Source organism: Hemicordylus capensis, chromosome 5 (genome assembly GCF_027244095.1).
Source record: "Hemicordylus capensis ecotype Gifberg chromosome 5, rHemCap1.1.pri, whole genome shotgun sequence".
Classification (NCBI taxonomy): domain Eukaryota; kingdom Metazoa; phylum Chordata; class Lepidosauria; order Squamata; family Cordylidae; genus Hemicordylus; species Hemicordylus capensis.
Genome location: NC_069661.1, coordinates 256,431,752 through 256,453,891, shown reverse-complemented (window position 1 = coordinate 256,453,891; position 22,140 = coordinate 256,431,752). Strand labels below are relative to the sequence as shown.

Here is a 22,140-nt window from a genome sequence, read left to right as displayed (position 1 = left end):
CCATAGTCCCTGACTATTGGCCACTGTGGCTGGGGATTATGGGAGTTGTAGTCCAGAAACAGCTGGGGGGCTGAAGTGGAGAAGGCCTGAGCCAGATGGACCAATGGCCTGACTCCGTGCAAGGCGGCTTCCTAAGTACGCGCCCCCCGTCCGCCCTCCAACTGTCCGCCACTCACGTCGTTGGCCACGCCCGTGTGGACAAGGTCGCGCAGGAACTTCATGACGCTGCAGTTGGCATCGCGGTGGTCCAGAGTGGTGGCAGCAATGGCCCACTGCAGGATGGGCAAGATCACCTGGCTGCGCAGCAACGTGACGGGGCTGCGCTGGATGAACCTGGGCAGAGAGGGCGGCATTTCTCACAGCCTGCCTCCCCGCAGGGGCAGGAAAGCACCAGGCCGCCTTTGTGGCAGTGGCCCCCATGTCCTGGAACACACTTTCGTCCATTTCCCCCAGATTCAAAAATGCCAGTCTTGAGAAAGCTACCAAGTATGTTTGCTCCCGCCAGCCTGGCTGAAGGGAGAGGCCAGAGGCTAGCTCCCCTGCTGGCCTAAGGGTAGCATCCCTGGGGGTGGGACCCTCCAGGCCCGGAAGGTGGGAGACGGCCAGGACTTGGGTACCTGGTTGCCAGCCGGAAGAGGTCATCCACAGTGTCCGGGTGGTTCTGGAGGCCATTCGGTTGCTCGACGAGCCGGAAAGTGGGGACACACAGAGCCTAGGGCAGGGTTACAGGAAGCCATGAGCACCTTGGGAGACAAAGGAGCCCAACACACACACACACACACACACACACACACCCCTAGACAGCAGCAATGTTCTCCTCTCTGGCCGGCCATTGCCTCCCCTCAGTCCCCTCAGCTCGGCCCAGCACTCTCCTGCCAAAACCAGCCCCCTCTCTTCTTGCTCTGAGCATGCCACACCAGCCCTTCCATCCCTACCTGCCTTCCTGTCTGCTCCCAGAGCCTGGGCAACCTTCTCCCCGCATTACTGAAAAAACTCTCCATGGCCTCCCATCCCCGCCTGCAAGGCTGCGGTCTGTCCAGGTTGGCCATCACTTCCCACCGCCCAAAGAGACCCTGCTCCCTCAAAGAACTCTGCCTTTTCTCCCTTACATCCGGAGCTGCCCCCAGAATGTCTACAACGTCGGCTCCCGTGAGATCCCTCCTCAAAACCCACTTTGCCTGGGAGGCCTTTGGGCCCAACCCCTCCTTCCCCATCCCCTGATCTAACTGGGTGGATATACATGTCGTCGAAAGGAACATGTTTGCTTTCCCTGTTCCCTGCTGCCTCTATTTCCCTACCCTGTGTTGAATTATAAACCGTGAGCCTCTCAGGGTGGAGATCATTTTCTTCTTCTTTGCAAAGTGCCAAGCACACAAACAGCACACACACACACACGCGCACAAGGTGTCTGTCTCTCTCTCACTCGCACACACGGGATCTACAGGCATACACTGGGGAGAGTCAAGGCATCTCCCAAGTCGGTTCAAAGAGGGCCCTGGGAGCCCGGCACAAACGTTACGTCCCCAGACACTTCAGACAAGTTGCCTCCCAATGCAGACACACCACTTGCAATTTCTCCACACGTATCCAGATGTTTCCCAAAAGGTCTGCTTGGGAGCAGCCCACATGGCCCCGCCCCGCCCCATCTGGCCACCCAGGGCCATGGGACCAACGTACCTGCAGCATGTCGAGCAGCCCTTGCCGACACCCCTCCTCCATCCCGTACTCGTCCACCAGGATGCTGCCCAGGTAGAGGAAGCAGGAGTGCTGGTGCTCCTGGTAGACGCTCACCATCTGCCGGGGAACCAGCCCACGTCAGTGGAGGAGCAACAGGCAGCAGCCCAGCTCAGCAGCCTCGACAGGGAGGGCTCTGCGAGGAGAGACAGCCTTGCGAGGCGGCTGCACTGGAGCTGCTGACCAAGTGGAGGGTTTTTTAAACGGTTCAACTGGATCGTGACAGTTTCCAAAAAAAAGGAACACGTCTCAAAACATTCCTCAGGATCCCGAAAGGGGCATTTCCCCTTTCGGGTGAAAGTGATTTATACTTTAACCACCAAGCTACCACTCATGGTTCAAAGGAAAGGACACCAGCCTTCTTTTCTTTCGCATCAAGTCTGGCAAAATGAAATGTTCCAAATTACAGCAACCGGTCCAAACACTCAAGACCCATCAGCATGGCAGACGACCGAGCTGTAAGCGATGCACATTAGACGAGCCAATCATTCTTCGTTAGCCATGTCAACCAACCATCACCAGCCTCAGCAGTCCACAGAGCCTGCGTCTGCTCTCGTGGCTGTGAGCAACGGAATTATGCACAATAACCATGGTCCACGGCTTTGCGTGGTTGCTCATTTTCTTCACTGTACTTCCCGTTTCCCATTTGTGGCTTGACGTACCACTTAAACTTTTAAAAATGCTATTACTCAAGAAGAAAATTTAAACGCACATTTACAACATCAGCAGAATGTACTCAGATTGCAGAACCTGGAACGTCTTTGGTCAGAGCACAAAAAGCACATGCGTGTATATAAGCCCATTCACATGCATGCGACACAAACGGCCCTCCCCATTAGAAAGCCCGTTTCCGACCTCCCCAGCATGCGGGCGCCTGCCTGGGCGGTCTCCTCCTCCCTGCACCCTTACCTGAGTCACCAGCGGCTGCAAGAGTGCTGCAGACCCCTTGCCCACGCAACGGACCGCGAAGCGCAGGCACCGGCAGCAGCGTTCCACAATGCGGTTATCGGCACGGTGTTTGTTCAGGGTCTCTGACAGGACTGGCCAGATCTAGGCAGAAGGGTGAGAGGCACTGACCCCAGGAAAGCAAGGAGCGGAGGGAGACTGGAGCGCCTGACACCCGAGAGGGCTTCAAGGCGCCCCCATCCCACACAGCCCCCCACCCCACCCCACCGGCCTGCTTGTAGAGCTCCAGGGCAGAGAATCAGCCACTACACGGCAGGCTGACCACAGAGCAAGGCCTCCCTTGGGGCCAAGAGCAGAGCTGGCCTCTCCCAAGGATTTTGCGGCGGGAGACGGGAATCAAGACTCCGCAGGGTCGTGGCTGGAGGGCAGCCAACACCCTCTCTCCGGCTGCCTAATTCCAGGGGCACCAGACACCCCACATTCCACAAGGTCAGCACAAGCAAGAAGGGCTGCCATCCCGTCTGCCCAGCGCCGGGGCAGGACTGGCTGCTGCTGAGCTGCTCATCGCATCGGCCCTCCTTGTGCAGGGACTGGAACCCTTCCATCGGAGCCCGACGGCAGAGATGGGGTGCCTCTGCAGCAGGGCAGCACTGGGGCCGAGGCCCGGCCCAAGGGCTCCGATGTCCGCGTGCAGGGGCTGAGCAGGGAGCCTCCGGTCCACACTTCGCCGGGAGCAACAGGCGCCGCCTCAGGCAAGCCTCCCTCCTCCCATCTGAACACTCAGGAGCCCGCAAGGGGTCAGCCCGGCGCCCTCTTACCTCCTGGATGACTTTTTGGCACGGATGGGTCTGTCCATTTTCTACAATAGGGTTGGTATGCCTGTGGGGGGGGGGGGGGAGAGGAGGATGGAAAGAGGAGGGGAAGTCGGGCCAGCATGACTGGGGGCTCACTAGTCCATGGCACCTCACAGTCACCTGTTGTGGCCTCCCATTTGCTGGGCAACCTCTGTGGCTAAGAGCTGCTCTGGTGGCAGCAAGCATGAAGTGCCCCCTTCGCTAAGCAGGCTCTGCCCTGGCTTGCATTTGAATGGGAGACGACATGTGCGAGCCCTATAAGATGGGGCCATAGCTCAAGGGAAGAGCCCCTGCCTGCTTGCATGTAGAAGGTCCCAAGTTCCCTCCCTGGCGGCAGCATCTCCAAGATAGGGCTGAGAGAGACTCCTGCCGGCAACCTGGGAGAAGCCGCTGAGCTAGATGGACCCAGGGTCTGACGTGACAGAAGGCCCAATCCTAAGAGCAGAGAGGGTGGGTTGGGAGACAGCGGCCATTCCCCGCACACATCCTTGACTCGGGGTGTGGCTGGCCTGAGGACGGAGGAGGGCCGGAAAGCGGATGACGATCTCTTGCAGCCGGGGCAAACCCATAAGAAGTTTGGGGAGCGCAGATGTGCCCGTGGCTTTGCAATGTCAAGTGAAGGCGTGTGATGGGCTACTGCAGGAGTTCTCAAACTTGGGTCCCCAGATATCAGGGACACAGGAAGCGGCCATGGGCCATTTGGAAATGCCATCCATTCCGATGGCCCTTTGGAAGGAGGAACATAGGAAGCTGCCTTCTACTGAGTCAGACCATTGGTCCATCTAGCTCAGTATCGTCTGCACACAGACTAGCAGCGGCTTCTCCAAGGTTGCAGGCAGGAGTCTCTTCTCAGCCCTATTGGGAAATGCTGCCAGACAGCATCTTGGAACCTTCTGCATGCAAGCCTGAGGATGCTCTTCCCAGATCAGCTCCATCCCTTAAGGGAAAGAGCTTACAGTGCTCACACATATGGTCTCCCATTCAAATACAAACCAGGCCAGACCCTGCTTAGCAAAGGGGGCAAGGCATGCTTGATACCACAAGACCAGCTCTCCTCTGTGTGGTTGGACTACAGCTCCCATCATCCCCAGCCAGAATGGCCGAAGGCCACGTGTTGAGTAACCAAATGATGAGAAATCAAAAGCTACAGGTCTGCACGTACGGGCAGATAAAATGGACACAAAGCTGCGTCTGGATTTGGAAGAGGCCAACCACCCTCCCCTAAGAAGATATGTCAAAACCTCTGCCAGAGGCAGAGATGAGACCAAGCCCAAGACGGGATGAGGTCAGCCAGGGAGCATATGGGGGGGGCCACAGCTCAGAGGTCAGGCACCTGCTAAGAATGGCAAGGTAGCCATTCTCGGGATCAGTCCTCAGCATCTAGAATTAAAAGCGTCATGTCACTGATGATGGGAAAGGCCCCGCTCTGCCCGAAACCTTGGAGAGCTGCTGCCAGTCAGAGAAGACAATCCTGGACTAGATGATCCAAGGGTCTGACTCAGTAAAAGGCAGCGCCGTATGTCTATACGGGGGAGCCAAAGATGGGGAAGCTAGGCAGATCCAGGAAGGAAGGGAAACAGCTGAATGAAGAAAGGAGACTGTCCCAAGTTTAGGAAGCAGCAACGCAGGAGGAGAGAAACAGGGACGTTCATGCGACAAATGTCTATTGTATCATATACTGCTTTCACCATCATGGCTTCCTCCAAAGAATCCTGGAAACTGTAGTTTGTTAAGGGTGCAGAGAATTCTCTGGGTGAGACCCCTACTCACACCCAGTGTTCCCTCTTAAAAGGGATTCCCAGATGTTATTGACTACAACTCCCAGAATCCCCAGCTGCAAGGGTGTTTTGCTGGGGGTTATGGGAATTGGAGTCAACAACATCTTGGAATCCCTGTTTATTTTTATTTATTATTAAAACTTTTATACCGCCCTTCCAAAAGGCTCAGGGCAGTTTATATTCCCTCCTGTTAAGGAAGGAACACTGCTCACACCCACACCTGATCTCCCCTCACAGAAATGTAGGGCTCCTGAGGGAAAGAGAGTGAACCAGCTCAAATTCCAGATACTCGACAGTTTGAACCAGCTCAAATTGTGCGGATATTCCCAGCATGGACCAACAGCAAATGAGCTTGTGCAGAATAGAAAGAGGAACCCTCTTTGTGGCAGAGCATCTGCTTTGCCGGCAGAAGTTCCCAGGTTCAATCCTGGGCCACATCTCCAGGTAGGGCCAGGAAAGAAGCTCTGGAGAGTCACCGCCAGCCAGTGTAGACAATACTGATTAGAAGGGCCAATGTTCTGACTCAGTAGCAATAAGAGGTGAAGTCTGGGGGAATTGCGGGGAGGGGGGAGAGACGGAGTGTCAAGCCAAAAGGACAGGCCAAGAATTGTTTCAGATTCCCTCAGAAGAACAGCCCTGCCGGATCAGGCCCAAGGAAGCCTACCTGGTCCAGCACCTTGTTTCCCACAGTGGCCCACCAGATGCCTCTGAGAAGCCCACAGGCAAGAGGTGGATGAGGGCAGGCCCTTTCTCCTGCTGTGGCTCCCCTGCTACTGGTATTTAGAGGCATCTTGACTCTGAGGTTGGAGGTGGCCCATAGCCACCAACTAGTAGCCACTGACAGACCTGTCCTCCGTGAATTTGTCCAAGCCTCTTTTAAAACCCCATCCAAGCGAGTGGCCATCACCACATCTGTGGCAGAGAATTCCACAGATCATGTGCTGTTTTTGACTAGCACACAAGTCGGTCCTAAATGTCCTGGCTGGCAGCTTGACGCACCTCCCTGGCGCCTAATGTATTCTGATCACAGAATTCAGCTTGCTTGGCAAAGAGGTTGCGTTTCCAGACAGTCCTGATCAGGGGGTCTTGCAAGGAAGATCCTCCAGTGGGTTGGGCACATCGGAAGACCCCCCACAACTGCCCCCCCCCGCCCGCCGTGTGGCAGTGCCAGTGGCTACTCACCTAAATATAACAGCAAGACGATCTAGGGGCACAGTGGGGTCTGAGGAGAGGCCATTGCTCGGCTCCTGGGAGAGCAGCTGGGAGAGAGAAACAACACACACATTTGCCCCAGGGAGGGGAAACCCAGCCGTGCCTGCGGAGCCCTCCCCCCCTTCCTTGCGGAGGCTGCACCAGGGGGACGTCATACGTTCCGCCCACTGCCAAGAGCCAGGGAGGTGGGCATGCAGGCCTGCACAACCGAAGGCCCACTGGGCCAGATCTAGCCCACGGGAACCTTTTTCCAGGCTCACAGGTAGGAATACTGAGCAGCAGCGGCGGCGGCAGCAGCACCCCAGAAAGCAGAGGGCCCTTTGGGGGGTCAGTTCCCTCTTCTCCAAGGGGGCCATCCTCTCTGAAACCGCCTTACAACACCCTCCTATGCATGTTTACTCAGAAACATTTCTAGAATTCCCAGTGCCGCTTACTCCTAAGCAAGCATGCCTAGGATTGCAACCGGAAAGCAGCAGTGATTTAGGAAGAAGAGAGGACTTGGCATTTGTTTGGGGCTGGCAGGGACCCCAGGGACTGAGCAGGGCCTATTTTCTGGCCATGGTCCCTTGACAAGTCACTAATAATGGCTTTCGTTAATATTTTCAATGATGAATTTTAATGTAATAATGCACTGAAAATTGACCTTGGCCTCTGAACACCATGTCGTGATTGGTGCCAGCCCACTGGGGCACAGGAGTTGTGCCCCCTAGCTTGCAGGAATCTAGGGAAGAACAAGGCCTTGCAAAGAATACCAGGGTGTTGCTGAAGACAGCAGCTCCGGGTCAAAATTCCCGACTCAACTTCTTGCTACCAAGAATTATGACACACGTTTCCCCACCCGACTCCAGCCAGTAGTGAAAAGGAGAAGCATGGGGAACACACACCAGAATTCTATCCGGATGCAAGGCAAGTTGCACGAGATGTTACTGCAGAGAGGGGCTGGGGTGAGGGGGTGGGGGGCACTCTAAACAGTGTTCCCACCTGAGACAGCAGTCCAGCATCCTTTGCAAAACCTGCTCCTGCCTCTCAAGCCAAGCAAGCAGAGCGTTCCCAAGGGTCTGCCTGTGCCCCAAGGGCAGGACCTGCCTTTCGAGTCCTCCCTACGCACACATTTCCTTCTCTGGAAACTCCCCCCCCCCTTCCCCGGGTCACAAAGCCCAGCTGCGGACTGCCTACCTTCTTGAGCGCCATCACCTGAACGGCACAGAGTTCGCTGAGACATGCCGAGATCTTCTCCAGGGGGAGCCTGGCCAGCACCAGTGCCGTCCCTGCAAAATGAGAGGAAGCCCCACTGACAAAGGACCGCTTGGCGTCCTGGACTCAAGGCTGGGGGAGCCTTTCGATCGCCAGGCGGCCAGACCTTGTGCCAGTGACAGCCTGCCCCACCTCACAAGGAGTTGGTGAGAATTTATTTGGGGTGGGAGGGGGGGGCGCATAGGCTGCCCTGAGAAGGTCCGGATAATAACCAGACTGACGGGGCCAGACCGGTTAGGGGTCCATCTCGGCTTAGAACCAGTCACTCTGGCAGCGGCCCCTCCCAGCGCAGGGGCCCAAGCTCTGGAGGCTGCACCCTGGGACCAGTCCGACGAAGGCTCGCTCTGGCCCAGCACTGCCCGCCTGGCTGCCAGGCAGATCCCTGCTGCAGGGTGTGAGCCCCCCGGGGGAAGGCTGGCCGGTCCCTGGGCTGGCCTTCCAAGGCCTCTGTTCAACGGCCGTCTCCCCCAGAGGCAAAGAGGAAGCGCGGGCCCGCCTAGCCGTCCAGGGGATCGAGGGACAATGCTTTTCCAGCATGCGCCAGACCCGGGAGGAGTGGAGGGGGCCTGCCTGTCCGAAAGGGGGAACCCTTAAGCAACCTGCTCATGGAAAAGGAGTCCAGCAGGGAGAAGGCGAGGCTGAACCATGGCAGGGCATGCTGGCTTCTGACGCGCAGCGTTCCCTGCAGCAGCCACCCCCAGAGGTTGAAGACTGCAACTCCCATCGTCCCTAGCTGCAAGAGCCTTGGGATTATGGGAGCTGCAGTCAGCAACATCTGGGGGTTGCTGCTGCAGGGAACACAAGCCAGGAGGTTGTCTCTCTTTACAAGTGGGGGGACCTGCACAGCCCTCATTCTATCACGCACAGCCCCAAACGACACAATCCAGTAAAAATCCAATCACAGCATCAGTTGGCTGGCCACTGGCCTCTGGCAAGCTGGAGCAGCTTCTGGAGCAGCAGAGGCTGCAGGCCAACTTGCACCATGCCTCTGAAAAGGGGCTCCAGCATCCTCCGGAAGCCGTGACGGAGTTTTCTCCAGCTCCAAGGAGGAGAGCCCTGCTGGAGCATTTGGCTACCAGCAGTGAGCAGCCACATCCCTCTGGGAAACATGGAAGCACGGCTCCCCCACTGCTGCTACCCCCTCTCCCAAGCAGCCAGTGGTAGACTGCCTCTGAACAGGGAGGTTCCAATAGAGCCATCATGGCTCACAGCCTTTCATGGACCCGATTATCTTCCTCCTTGAGTCTGTCCCATTTATTTATTTCAAAGGTGACTGCCTGCCCCTCCAGCACACGGCTGCTTGGGCTGGCTTACAACACTACTGACATTTATATACTGCTTTTCAACCCAGTTTCCTAAGTGGTTTACATAGAAAAAGAATGAATAAGGGCTCACACCAGCAACAGCCATAAGAACCTCAGAACAGCCCTGCTGGATCAGGCCCAAGGAGGCCCCTCTAGTCCCGCAGCCTGTTTCACACAGTGGCCCACCAGATGCCTCTGAGAAGCCCACAGGCTACCCTGCAACTGGTACTCGGAGGCGTCCTGCCTTGGAGGCTGGAGGTGGCCCTCCAGGCACTGGAAGGATGCTGTGCTGGGGCTGGAGAGGGCCAGTTGCTCCCCCCCCCCCCCGCTTAATGTAAGAGCATCACCGCTTTGAAAGGTGCCTCTTTGCTCAGTTAAAAGGAGTACACGTTTATCAAAAAAAGTAAAATCCATGATAAAATAATAATAATCTATACAATGAATCATCCTAACACACACACAAAAAGACAGAGCAGAGAATAGAAGACAAGTAGAACAGCAGTCAGGATTAAAACTAGACAACAATCACAACCAGCCTCACAAAGTTCCTTTAAAAAGGAAGGTTTTAAAGTTCTTTCTAAAATGAAGCAAGGAGGGAGACTGACGAAGCCCTTCGGGGAGGGCATTCCAAAGACGCCCCCTTAAAAGCCATCAGCGCAGTCCTCTGCTGGGGGAGGCCCTACCTTTGAGGAGTCCTACCGCAGCCTCCGGCGAGAGCATGAAGGAGTCCAGGGACCGAGCGATTTCCAGGAGCCCACTGAAGTGCTGGGCCATGTGGTCCCGGCACACAGAGCAGATGTTGTGGATCGCTTTGGCAGCCACCGAGGCGAGAGACTTCTCACAAAGGCCCTTCATCAAGTAGCCAAGCACCGGATCTGGGGGGGGGGGGGCAGGGGAGAGAGAAGCTGGGTGGTTAGCATGCTCTGTCTCCACACAGAATGCGATGGGGAGGAAAGAAGGAAAACGAAGAGGATGCCGGGCCAGAAGGTGGGCAGGAGCAGCGAGCTCCGCCAAGCCAAGGAGCCAGAGACTCCCCACAGCCAGGAGTCGGCACACTTTGCCTTTAAAGGGCTTTTTACGCTGCAATCTCAAGCACACCTAATAGGAAGCAAACTCTATTGATCACAGTGGGACTGACTCCCAAGTAAAACTGCATGAGATTATGCCATGAGCCAGTATATTCAGAAGCAAACCCTCCTGGAATCAACAGGGTTGACTCCCTAGTCAGTGTGCTTAAGGTTAGAGCCTGAAGGGTCCTTTTAGCGGCTCAACATCCCTCCCGCCGCTCTCTTGCTGGCCGTGGGGAACGTGCCTTGGCTTGAAGGAGCTGCCTGGTTGAGGCGGTAGAATGTGGGGTGTCACTTCAGAGGGGCAGGCAGCATCCCCGTCCCAGATACCTCCTCCTCGAGGACAAGAGCAAACACAGCCCCACCCCCCCCACATACCCTTCCCACAAGCAGCAAACGAGCACAAAAGGTTGGACTAGAACAGGCCTGCACAGCACAAGGCCTGGGTGCCAGATCCCGCCCAGGGGGACTTCTCTGCTGGTCCACAATCAGGAATATTCTGCAGCAAGAGTAGAAGCCTGAAGGAGTTCTTGGCCTGTCTTCCCAATTAAACACTCTGGAGGCCCCCAGCCCCTGGGCCAGAGCCCACCGACGCCAACCCCCTTCTGCCCCTTCACTTGCATTAATATTTTAAATCATTAATTCTAATGTAGTAACTAATGTGCTGAAAACTGGCCTTGGCCCCATGCAGCAAGTTAGGGTGGAGTCTGGCCCACCGGGGCATTTGAGTTGTGCGCCCCGGAGTAGAACGTCTCACGGCGTACTCGTTTCCCATCTTTGAAGGAGGTTTAAAGCTATTTTAAATGGTAAGGAAGCATTTAGAAGTGCTCTTCAAAACACAAAGTGATAATAATTAAACTCCCTGCCTGTCGGAAAACCTAGCACATCAGGGAGAAACATGGAAGCACAGCCCTCTCCCTGCACTGCTAGTTTATTACAAGCAGGGAGCTTGACAGGTGCGTGTGTGTGTGTGGGGGGGGTGTCATTCCAGGGGCATCACGTGCACGCGTAGACGCACTCCTGGTGCTGGGGAAGGCCCGGCCCCTTGCGAGACAGGAGGACAGACCAAGGTCAGCCACGGCTGCTTACACTCACCAAGGAACTGGGGGTTCCTGTCCACAACTTCGCTCATCTCGCCAACCAGCTCAATGCTCGTGTAGCGGACCGCCGTGTGCACCGATTCCGGCAGACGCACCACCCCCTCCAGCACCTCCACTAGCGTTGGGTTGTTCTCCCTGAGGGCAGGAGAGAGGAGTTACTCAGCCATCAAGGCAACCAACTCGCCACAGCGAGGCAAGATGCAGCCTGATTCTTTGCACTGGGTGTTTTGTTTTTAGAGTCCGGTTTCAAGTTCCGAACCTCTCTCTGTTGCGGAGAGAACACTTGGGGGGAAATGCACAAACAGAAGCATTTGTGAAAAGGATCCAGCATTCAGGGAATGGAGATCCTGCGCCCAGCACGGCCCCTAAGACCAGAAGTACAGGGGCTCAAACTTCTCTGGAAGCCACACTTGGGAGCCAAGAGTCCCACCCACCTTGTCACAAATGGGCATCGTTACTCCGCAAGGAGGACCCAAGTGCTGTGGCAGCGCAGATACTTTCTCTGCATGCAGAAGGTCTCCGGTTCAGTCCCCAATAAATAGCTCACATTCAGAAAGATCCCAGGTAGCAGGTGTTGGGAAAGATCTTTAGCCGGCACCCTGCTGCCAGAGTCAATACTGAACCAGGTGGGCCAAGTCTGTATAAAGCAGCCTCCTCGGACCTTCTGCTTTTGCTCAAATACACCCCACCCCACTGCAGAAGCAGAGAAAAACACTCCAGCCTGTGCAACGTGGAAGACACAAGTTCCAGAGGCCAATAAGGGCTCTGCAGTGCAACCACGTGCAGTAGCTGTGGCAGGCTGGGGACATAGATGGGTCAGTTTTAGTGCTTTCCCAGGCTACGTTTTGCACAGCAGCCGCTAAGATTCAACCACAGCCAACCCTTATAGGCCAAGTTAGCATTAGTGATGAATGTGGATTGCAGCTCTTCTCTGTTGGTATGAATCGTTATTTTGTGTAGTTTTTCTTTGTATCGATGTCTGTATTTGATCTAAGACTGTAATACATTTTAATGATGTTGAGTGCTTTCCCAAGAAGTGTGTGTGTATACACACACACACAAACACACACACACACTCCAGAGTGTCAGCATATCTTTCTCTCTTAGGAGCTGTGCATCTACTGAATGGTTAGCAAGAAGACGGCTGAGTGGGAGGGGCCAGGTCTCGTCACCTCCACCAACATATGCGGGCATGAATGGAGGCATGCGCCTTCCGACTTCCTGGGAGGGAGGGAGTGCGAGGGAACATCCCAGTGGGGGCAGCCCACATGGTCCTGGCAGTTGCCTCCCCGCCCCCCACCAAGCCACCTGTGAAACCTCCTTTTCAGACAGCGGGAAAGGCAGAAGTGTGGGGAGGGCAAACAGGTGACCGTCCACAGGCTGCATCTGCGTGATCCGAGCCCTGCAAGCATGCTCTCTCAGTACTCACTGGTCAACACTTTTGGCTATGGAGGCCATGATGAAGAGCACGGCTTCCGTCACTTCCCAGGGAGGGTGGCCTTCTTTCAGGGTCGCATAAAGCTGTGGAGAAGAGGAGACGGGGTCAGTCAGCTGAACCGAGGAACAGGCAGGACACCCTCAAGGGTGACGTCTGAGGGAGAAGTCAGTCGCCAAGCACACCGGGTCGCGCCTGTGCATGTGGCTGTGGAGATCCCTGCACCAGAGAACCCGTTTGCAGCATGGAGTTCCAAAGTGCCCAGAAGAGAAGCACTTGAAAGGTCTGGAGCGCAAGGGCAAAAACGCCTGAAATGCAACATGTCGCAGTTGCCTACGGCGGGTAACCTTTTGCATCCCAGTAGTTAGATGAGCAGAGTGTCACACAGCCTTCACATCACAAACATAATCTGATTGGTGAGAGCAAAACGGCAGAGGGGCAGAGCACCCATCACAGGGATACAAGCAAGTATGGATTGTCAGATGCGTACTGGGCCCAGGGCACAGCCTCCTCCCAATCTCCAGGGGCCCCGGAGCCCCAAGGAAGCACAGTTGGCTGTCAGGCAGCCTGCCAGCCCAGACGTTCAACCCCCGCTTTTTGTCACAGACCCTCACCTGGGCAAAACACTCCACAGAGCCAACCAGGAAGATCAAGTCCTTCACGAGGTCTGACACCCTCATCCGGAACTCTCCAAAGTCGTCCGTCTCCTCAGGGATCCCTTCCTAGCAAAGGAAATCCGGGCGGCATAAAGACATTGACGGGAGGCAGGGCTTCACCTCGCCCATGCAACAGAAGAAGAGGCAGTGCTAGCCATCGGCCACAGACCGGCCCTCCCGGAGGGAGGGGTGGCCAGAGAGCTGCAAGCCACCCAGGTCCAAGGCACTCCCTCGCCCCTGCTGCTGCTGCTACAGCTTCACTGGCTAACACACTTCCCAACATGCGTTCCTAAAGCTCAAAGTGAGAACCCATCAAAATCACATTGAACAAGAAGTTCTGCGGACAGCTGGCACGACTTCCGTGCCAGGTTGGAAAACGGGACCATTTTGACTGGGTCCTGTTACTTCAGGAGAGGAATGAGCTAGCAGCACCCAAACAGCAGGAGTGCTTTGACTGTGACACAAAGGCAGCAGGCCAGGATGCTCGCTCGAGTCCAGGCATCACTGCAGCAGATTTCATCTTCATGTCAGGGTGGCGCATTTCTGTTGAAGCGAAGCAAGCCAAGCCCCTCATTTGGGCAAAGCCATCGTGGGAGATCAGGCTGCAGAATGCAGATCCACCCCCACAACCATGTGCAAACTGCTGACTCCTCTTCCACATCTCCTCTCTCATCCTAGGGACCCATCTTATTTATTTATTGTTTCTCTGTGTAAACCGCCCTGAGCCATTTTTGGAAGGGTGGTATAGAAATTGAATGAATGAATGAATGAATGAATGAATGAATGAAGCAAGCAGTTTATTGGGGGAGGGGGGTCAGGCATCCCTTCGTGCCTATGAAAGAACAACAGAGGCCTGCACTTTTGGAAGAGGGGAGAGATGAGCTGGCTGGGCAGCAGCCCTGCAGGTAACCCAGAGCAAGAGACCACATCACCGGTGCTCACTTACAGCGGGAGAGCCCTGCTGGCTCAGGCCCAAGGAGGCCCATCGAGTCCAGCATCCTTTCTCCCTACAGTGGCCAACCAGATGCCTCTGGGAAGCCCCGAAAGAGGCATGGAGGCAAAGAGCCTCCTCTTTCCCACGGCTGCTTCCCAGCAACAGCACATGGCCTCTGAAGCAGGTGGAAGCCGGTCCCCACGGAAAGACTTGTCGCCATCTCCTGGCAAGGGGTTCATCCTGAGCTATGCGATTCAAAACATGCCTTTTGTCCAGCCTAAATTCTAGGGGTTGCAAGGAAGGGAGGAAAACTCCCCTCGTTCTGATTCCTTCAGAAGAAAAGGTGTGGCTGCAAGATGCCCAATGCGGGGGGTGGGGGACCACGGGGTGGGGGACACACAAACTCACGTGATCTGGGTCCAGCTGGCAGTGCCGAGCCAGTGCGTGCAGCAGCCGCTGAATGTAGGCCTTGAAAATGCTGTGGATGATGGCATCCTCCGTCTTGTAAAGATGCTCCCCCAGACGGTACCAGAAGTTGAAGGAAATCTCCACCACCTGTGGTGGGCAGAAGGACCTTGGGACTTAGCAGGGACTCACCCCGGGGCAGCGGCGGCGGCGGTGGCACCCACTCGAGACCACCCCGGCCTGGGAATCCAGAGCAGCCCCCTCGGCACGGACTCCTACCTCGTACTGCGGGTGGCCTGCGCAGATCAAGAGCAGCTCGATGGTCCGCAGGTCCCCCAGGCCGTGGCCCGGAGTGCACACGATTTTATCCAGAAAGGTCTCACAGAGTTCAGTGAAGATCCGGCAGTAATTCAGAACCCTGGCAGAGGGAGGGGGGAGGCAAGCAAGGTGGGGCCAGTGAACAAACAGGGCTCTGCACCTCAGACACGCAGACACAGCAACAGAGGGAAGAAGCCAACTGCCCCCTTCCACACCCTCTCCTTGTCTCCTCTCCTCTATGGGGAGAGCCCAAAGCACAACGGGAGGGTCCCTGCTTTCCATGCACAAGGTTAGGGACATAGGAAGCTGCCTTCTATCAAGTCAGGCCCTTGGTCCATCTAGCTCAGTATTGTCTTCACAGACCGGCAGCGGCTTCTCCACGGTTGCAGGCAGGAATCTCTCTCAGCCCTGTCTTGGAGATGCTGCCAGGGAGGGAACTTGGAACCGAGATGCTCTTCCCAGAGCGGCTCCGTCCCCTGAGAGGGAGAATATCTTGCAGTGCTCACACTTCTCGTCTCCCATTCAAATGCAAACCAGGGTGGATCCTGCTAAGCTAAGGGGACAAGTCGTGCTTGTGACCACAAGACCAGCTCTCCTCTCCTCAGGTTTCAGTCCCCCAACTGAAAAGGGTCTCCTCCAGACGCAAGGCGAGGAAAGGCTTCTGCCCAAGACCCTGCAGTGCGGTTAGAAACACAGCAGGGAAGCCCCAACCTCTGGGTTCTACAGACTCACTCGCGCACTTTTCAGGCTAAGCCACTGAAGGGGTTGCCTTCTCATTCTCGGGTACAGCTTCACTGTGTCCTTTACTACCGAATTTTCAACACAAAACTACTTGAGGTGTTGCTATTTGACAGAAAGGAAAATGGAGTTCAAGTGCAGGTACCTAGTTAAACCCCAGAACTGGAGTTCCCAAACCTGAAGTTCCAGAGGTTGCTGGGACTACAACTCCCACTGTTCCCATTCAGCCACTGGGGATGATGGGAGCTGTAGTCCAAAACCATCTGGTGACCCAAGTTTGAGAACCAAGTCGTGAGGAGAGCTGGTCTTGTGGGAGCATGCAGGTCTTGTCCCCACTGCTAAGCAGGGCCCACCACAGTTTGCACTTGAATGGGAGACTACCTGTGTGAGCACAGGAAGAGATCGCCCTTAGGGGAGGGGGCCGCTCAGGGAAGAGCCCCTGCCTGCTTGTCTGCAAAAGGCTCCAGGTTCCCTCCCTGGCAGAATCTCCAGCTACGGCTGGGAAAGGCTCCTGCCTGCAGCCTTGGAGAAGCTGCTGCCAGTCTGTGTAGACAATCCTGAGCTAGAGGGACCAAGGGCCTAGGTTCCTAATCCCTGCACTTGAACAAAATACAGAACAAGCAGGGGGTTATTCCAGATGCCAAGCCTCGAGAACCCTTGTTCCAGGGAGGAAGCTGTTGCCTGCCACAACTGCGGAATCCCAGAGACCTGCACAATGGGTGCGAAGCAGCCAAGGGGATGCGGGGCTCGTTTCCTGGACAGAGCCCGGCCACACCAAGCCGCCCAAGACCACAAGGGAGCCTTCCAAGCAGACTTGGATACGGTCTGGGCCCGCTGTGCGTATGCCTGCTGTCCCGAGTCACTTAGCTCAGTGGATGTCGCAAAGGAGCTTTGGGATCCAGGACTAACCCCTTCCAGACCACCAGCGCTGCGCACAGCCGCTTGGACCATGGCTCCCCCCACCACCACCACCCAGGTGCCTCCACCAAGGGCCACTCACTTGTCCAAGTCCTCCCGGGCCACGGCCATGTGGTAGGCCGTCTCAAGTGTCAAGACCCCCTGGAAGAGCTGCAGCGCCAGGGGCAGGTTGGTCTCCACGTTCTCAATGGCGTAGAGCGCCGAGCAGACGCAGTCCGAAGCGGCTTCGTGCAGGTTGGACGACGTCTTGTCCTGTTGCTGGAAGGCAGAATGGAGCGCGCGGCTTAGCGGCTCTGCTGGGATCTTGCCCACCATCGAGCCTGGTGAGGGGCGCCTCCCTCCTCCACACCCTCTCTGGATGTCCACACGGGTGACCCACACTTTCCTTCTACACTGGGACTGCCTAACATCTGTTTAGCATGCCAGCTGACCAACGGAACGCAGCAATGACCCGGCCCAGAGAGGGCTCCAGGTGTGTCAGGTGGACAGGGCGGGACTGGAAGCCCGAAGGCGCTTTAGGAGGAAGCATTCAGGAGCTGGAAGAGTCGCCCAAGAGCCGTTGCAAAAGGCTCAACACCAGAAGGCCGGGCCTGGGAGAGCGTGTGGTTTCCTGCCCTACTCCCTCCGGGGTGGTCTAAGAGTCACAGGAAGTGGAAGGTGTCCTCCCGCCTTGGATTCTGGCCACCTCTGCACCACACACTTCCTCGGAGCTGCCAAGGACTGACACAACCAGAACCTTCAGTGGAGTGGGGCTGCGGCAGCCGTGAGCGGGGCGCCTCGGCACAGCTCAGCGGGTAGCTTTGCTTGCACCCCCCAAACCACTGCAGTGCCTGAGGCTGGAAAGGATGGAATAGTCCAGGTCAGCCCCTAGAGAGACGGCAAGCAGTTGTGGGGAGCAGGGGCAACCAAGGCAAGAGTTGCCCTTGCGTGCAGCGGGTGGTGTGATGCGACTGCCAGAGCCGCCATGCTGAGCCGTTTGTGCTGGGAGCACTTTTCTGCAGGGCAGACGCTCAGGGGTGTGTGGGTGTCCCCCTCCCGCCCCACAGCAGGAGCCTCCTTTTGCTTCCTCTCCACTCTCCGGTTCCACGGGAGGGCAGAGGCTGTTCCTCTCCCAGCCTCCTCTCCAAGTTCGGTGAACCGTCAAACCCCAGACTGGAAACCAAGCACAAACACCAGCACGGAGCAGGGCCTTTCCAACAACAGCAGGTGCCTGCCAAGCCTCGGCACTGCCCTGATTCCCTGACCGCTTAGCCCCGCTGCCCTCCACAGAGCAGAGCGACTGGGGCCCCCAGAAAACGCACCAGAACCTCAAAGAGCAGCGACAGTAACTTGCTGTTGGCCATGAAGGTGCTGTCCAAGACCCCCAGGTTGAACCAGCTTCCCAGGCAGCGGAAGATCTTAATGAGCATCTTCTCGTCGTTGCCCGTCTTCTCCACACAGGTCACCTGGAGGGAAGAAGCGCAGGGGTGGAGATTTACCGGAGCCCTCGGCTCACCTCCCGCTGCGTGCTCTGCTCTGCTCCTGCAGCACTAATGGGGGGCGGGCGGGGGGGGGGGGAGCAGACACACTCCTTGTGGTGAGAGAGCAGGGGAGACAGAAGGGCTCCTCGGTACAAGTCTTGGCGAACGCTTTGCGCCATCCCTCCCAGCTCTGGCCACGTCACCAAGAGAGACAGACAGTCATATGCAACAGAAGTCTCTCTGAGGATGTACAAAGTGCTTTCGCCTCCACATTTTGCCACTGCAACTCACAATGAGGGAGGACTCCCATGCAGGCCGGCATTGACTATCAGCTTTTCATACCGCAATGTAACACAGCTGCACAACTTTGGAGCGCCAGCTGCTATGGGACTATCACTCCCATCACCCTCAGCCAAGTCAGGGACGATAGGCATTGTAGTCCCACAGCAGCTGAAGTTGTGCAGCCTTGCTATAGGAAGTTGACCTGCCCCTGAAATGACCCTGGCCAGACCTAGCCTGGCCCTGACTTCAAGAGGGTGACACCCAGGACCCAGCTGCGGGGCCAGAAGCAGTCCTGGGGAGGCGACAGCCACGGGGGGGTCTGCAGCACAAGGCTGCTCCAGGCGGCATTCCCCAGTTCGTTACTTTCGGATCGAGAAAGGGCTGCACCACGTTTTACTTGGGCAGAAAACGTCTGTGCACTGCCTCCTCTCTCACTGTCTCCAAGCCCCTCCCGCAAGGCCACCTTTTCCAGAAGGACACCCCCTCAGCCCCCACACCTGACTGCAGGTCAGCCTCGGCACAGCTAAGCTGAAATCATCACATCTCCCGCGTGTCTACTCTGCCTTCAAGCTCCCTTTCCTCAACCGCAGGCGATCCCAACCCTGGCCTCCCAGAACCTGTGGGACTACAACTCCCATCATCCCCTGCCACAAAGGGGTGATGGGAGTTCTAGTCCAACAGCATTTGGGGATCCCAAGCTGGGAACGCCCTGCTTTACAGCCTCTCCTATGTCGGATTCCGGACCGTAAACCTCTCTGGGCTTCAGACTTGTCCTCTTGCATTTTGTAAAGCCTGATGCACTAGATTACTATTATTCATGATAATCTGAAAAGCTGACTTGTGCGGCTATCATGGGATAGATGCCTGCAAGCCATCAGCTCCTTTTGCTTCACCTTTCTCTCATTCTCAGGGTAAAGTCCTCTGAACAAGGTGGCCGTATTTCTTGGGGACATCTAAGCCCCTGTCTTTAGGTCCACCTGAACATTTGCTCTTGTGCAAGGAGGGAACCCCCCAGCAAGCCAGCAGCCAAGGATCCTCCGGCATCAAGCAGCGAGGGCCTTTTCAGCTCTGCCCCCTCAGCACCGCCCCGGATCAGAGGGGGAGGAGGAGGAGGAGGAGGGTCCCATGGGCCAGCTACAGCACAGGTGCCCCTGCTGCCGCCGCCTTGTGCTGGACTACAGATGGTGTGTGTCTACAAAGTGTTCGCATTTTTTCAACCTGTGTTTTGCTCTGGGCGGCAGTATCAAGGCAGTGTATGCACACAGGTGCATTCACAGTGGGGCCCTCCCGATTCAACCTGAGCGGGACCTAAAATGAACTGAGCAGACATAAAGAAACTTGTGAGCGTGCAGATGTGCACACGCCTTAGAGGAAACACTGGGATCTACCAGGACGATGGGAGTTGTAGTCCAACCACGCCTGGGGAGACAAGGTTGGGAACCCGGGTCTGGAGCCACTTCCTCCACGACGGCAGAGCTAGAATGTTGGGTGTGTCTGAACTGGCTGCACGACACACTGGGATGGGGGGAGAGAGAGAGAACCGAACAGGAAGTGCATCGGGTGGGTCAGGAGGGGGGCAGTCAGGGACCATCAGGACCGGGAACGGCCAGTGAAGGGAAAGTGGAGCCTCAGCAAAATCAGGCTGAAAGAGAAGAGGCCCCGTGCTGTCCTCAGCAGCTTTGCGTCCGGGACAGACAGACAGTCTGCTGGCTGAATCAAAGGCTGAGCCGGGATCACTGGAGAGCCTCCGCGGGGGAAGAAGCCTCTGCGTTTTGCACAGCCGGCCGGGCCCGGCTCAGGCACTGGGGGACAGCCTGTCGGCATCTGTTCAACGCCTTCCAGTCAGAGCACTGGGGCCGGCTGCCGTGAATTCCACTGGCCTGGAAGCTTCTGCCAACAGCTTCCGCAGACGATGAAAAGCCACCCCCACCGCAGCCCTGCCCGTTGGGTGGCTAGCAAGCAGCAGGGCAGGAAACAGCGACCTGGTTTCCAACAGATTCAGGTTCTGCAGGCGACATGACTTCTCCATCCTCCCGGCCCCGTTCTCAGGGCAGGGGAGACAACCATCAGACCACCGTTAACAGAACAAAACAAGGAAAGGCCATCATGGTTAAGACGGCAGCAAACTTAAAACAGCAGAACAAAGATAAAGGTAGCCCAACAGAACAAAACCAATGCAGCTAACATTTACGCAAGTCTGGGGGAAAGGGTCTTCATCTGGTGCCAGGCGCGTCTCTCCATGGGGAGCCTTCCACAAACAGGGGGCCACAACCCAGAAGGCTCTTGCCCCAGTTGCCACCTGCCTCCTTTCAGAGGACGGGGCACCCAGAGGAGGCCTCCCAAGAGGACACAGGCAGGCGGACGTGAAAGGTGCTGGTCCTTCAGCCCCCCCGGGATCTTCAGGGCACAGGGTACTAACATGGCACTCTGTGCTGGCTAGCAATTCTCCATGGCCAGCCGCTCAAGGTCACAAGCAGCCCATGGCCTGCAGTAGCCCCCCGGCCACACTAACGCCGACAGCGTGCACCCTGTGGGCTCCCAAACCCAACTGCCAGCAGGCCTCTCCGCTGTCTCCCTTGCCACTCACCAGCAGAGAAACCACGGTGCTGGAGTAGAACGCCAAGTCCTCAATGATCTCTGTGCGGCGGTTGGCTCCAATGCGCAAGGACCGGCTGTGGACTTCCTCCGGAAGCACCGTCAGGATCTCCAGCAAAAAAGGCAGCGACATCACATCATTATTGTACCTGGAGTGTTGCAGGGGAGGAGAGAGGAGGAAAGCTGAGGGAGGGGGACTGCTCGGCCTGCCCAACAGCAGAAAGGCTGCAAGGCACCGGGAGGCCACAGGCAGAGTCCCTGTGGCACGGGGGTGAGCCCCGAAGGGCACACCCACAGCTCCCCGAGGGGACCAGCCTTCTTGCGAGACGTGCCAGAGCATCCCAAGAGCCCGGGGGGGGGGGCAGTGTGCCCTGGGAGTGCCTGGCGCTGTAGGCTTGTCCAAGTTGAGCAGGCGGGGATGCGAGCAGTCCCTTGGATGGGCAACCATGCAAGTAGGACAAAGACATATTCAAGAGAGAGAGAGAAAGGGACCCCAACCTCTGTGACCCAGGGCCAGAGCCAGGAGCAGCTGTGGGTCATCCTCTGGCTTCTGCCTCGCTGGTTTCCCAGAGGCACTTGCTCCTACGTGGGCAGCCCAACACCCCCTGAATCTCTCCGGACTGCAAGCCCAGGAGTGGGGTTCAAACCCTTTTAAGGGGCTGGAAAGCAACCCACTCCCACCCCACTCCAAGACACATTTACACAGAAGCACGCCGGGTCTCACGTCAAGCACAGCTGCTCGAGTCACCAACAACCGGCAACACAACTGTGCAGCAGGCGGCTGATCACCTGGCGGTGCGGGGAGGAGGAGCCCCAAAGCGACCAACTTACTTTTCAACCAGTGTGTGCACACAGCCCTTCCAAGAGGCCATCTGTAGGGCAAGGTCTGCTATTGCTAATGCAAGCTGTGGAAGGGAGAGAAGGAAGGGAGAATCCCGGAGTCAGGCGCTTGCTCTCCACTCAGAAAGCCCCCCTTGCAAGGGGGGCCAGAGGAGCTCCGCCTTCAGCCTGGAGTTGGGGAAGGGCCAGGGACTGCCCCCCAAAGTTGCACTGAGCCTCCAAAAGCTCAAGGCAACCGCAGGGAAGAAGTCCACCCCCAAGTGCAGGCGGCTGAAGCTCGCTCTTCTGGTGCGGAGCAGTTACAGTGAGGACCAGCCCCACCGCCGGCTCCCTCTCCCAAGACAACGGCC

General features: G+C 56.8%; 1 protein-coding gene across 2 annotated transcripts in view; it reads right to left on the bottom strand.

Moving 5' to 3' along the window:
- Nucleotides 1-22,140, bottom strand: part of TNPO3 (transportin 3) — a 47,316-nt gene that overhangs the window by 7,509 nt on the left and 17,667 nt on the right. For both annotated transcript variants that reach the window (XM_053254312.1, XM_053254311.1), the window contains exons 3-19: nucleotides 21,782-21,855; nucleotides 20,943-21,099; nucleotides 17,915-18,058; nucleotides 16,696-16,871; nucleotides 14,919-15,057; nucleotides 14,643-14,789; nucleotides 13,259-13,366; nucleotides 12,639-12,730; nucleotides 11,205-11,344; nucleotides 9,726-9,917; nucleotides 7,661-7,752; nucleotides 6,455-6,531; nucleotides 3,459-3,519; nucleotides 2,644-2,784; nucleotides 1,678-1,794; nucleotides 618-712; nucleotides 177-333 (exon numbers count right to left, since the gene is read on the bottom strand). In XM_053254312.1, the coding sequence (XP_053110287.1) occupies nucleotides 177-333; nucleotides 618-712; nucleotides 1,678-1,794; nucleotides 2,644-2,784; nucleotides 3,459-3,519; nucleotides 6,455-6,531; nucleotides 7,661-7,752; nucleotides 9,726-9,917; nucleotides 11,205-11,344; nucleotides 12,639-12,730; nucleotides 13,259-13,366; nucleotides 14,643-14,789; nucleotides 14,919-15,057; nucleotides 16,696-16,871; nucleotides 17,915-18,058; nucleotides 20,943-21,099; nucleotides 21,782-21,855 (2,109 nt within the window). The remainder of the gene's footprint in view (nucleotides 1-176; nucleotides 334-617; nucleotides 713-1,677; nucleotides 1,795-2,643; nucleotides 2,785-3,458; nucleotides 3,520-6,454; nucleotides 6,532-7,660; nucleotides 7,753-9,725; nucleotides 9,918-11,204; nucleotides 11,345-12,638; nucleotides 12,731-13,258; nucleotides 13,367-14,642; nucleotides 14,790-14,918; nucleotides 15,058-16,695; nucleotides 16,872-17,914; nucleotides 18,059-20,942; nucleotides 21,100-21,781; nucleotides 21,856-22,140) is intronic.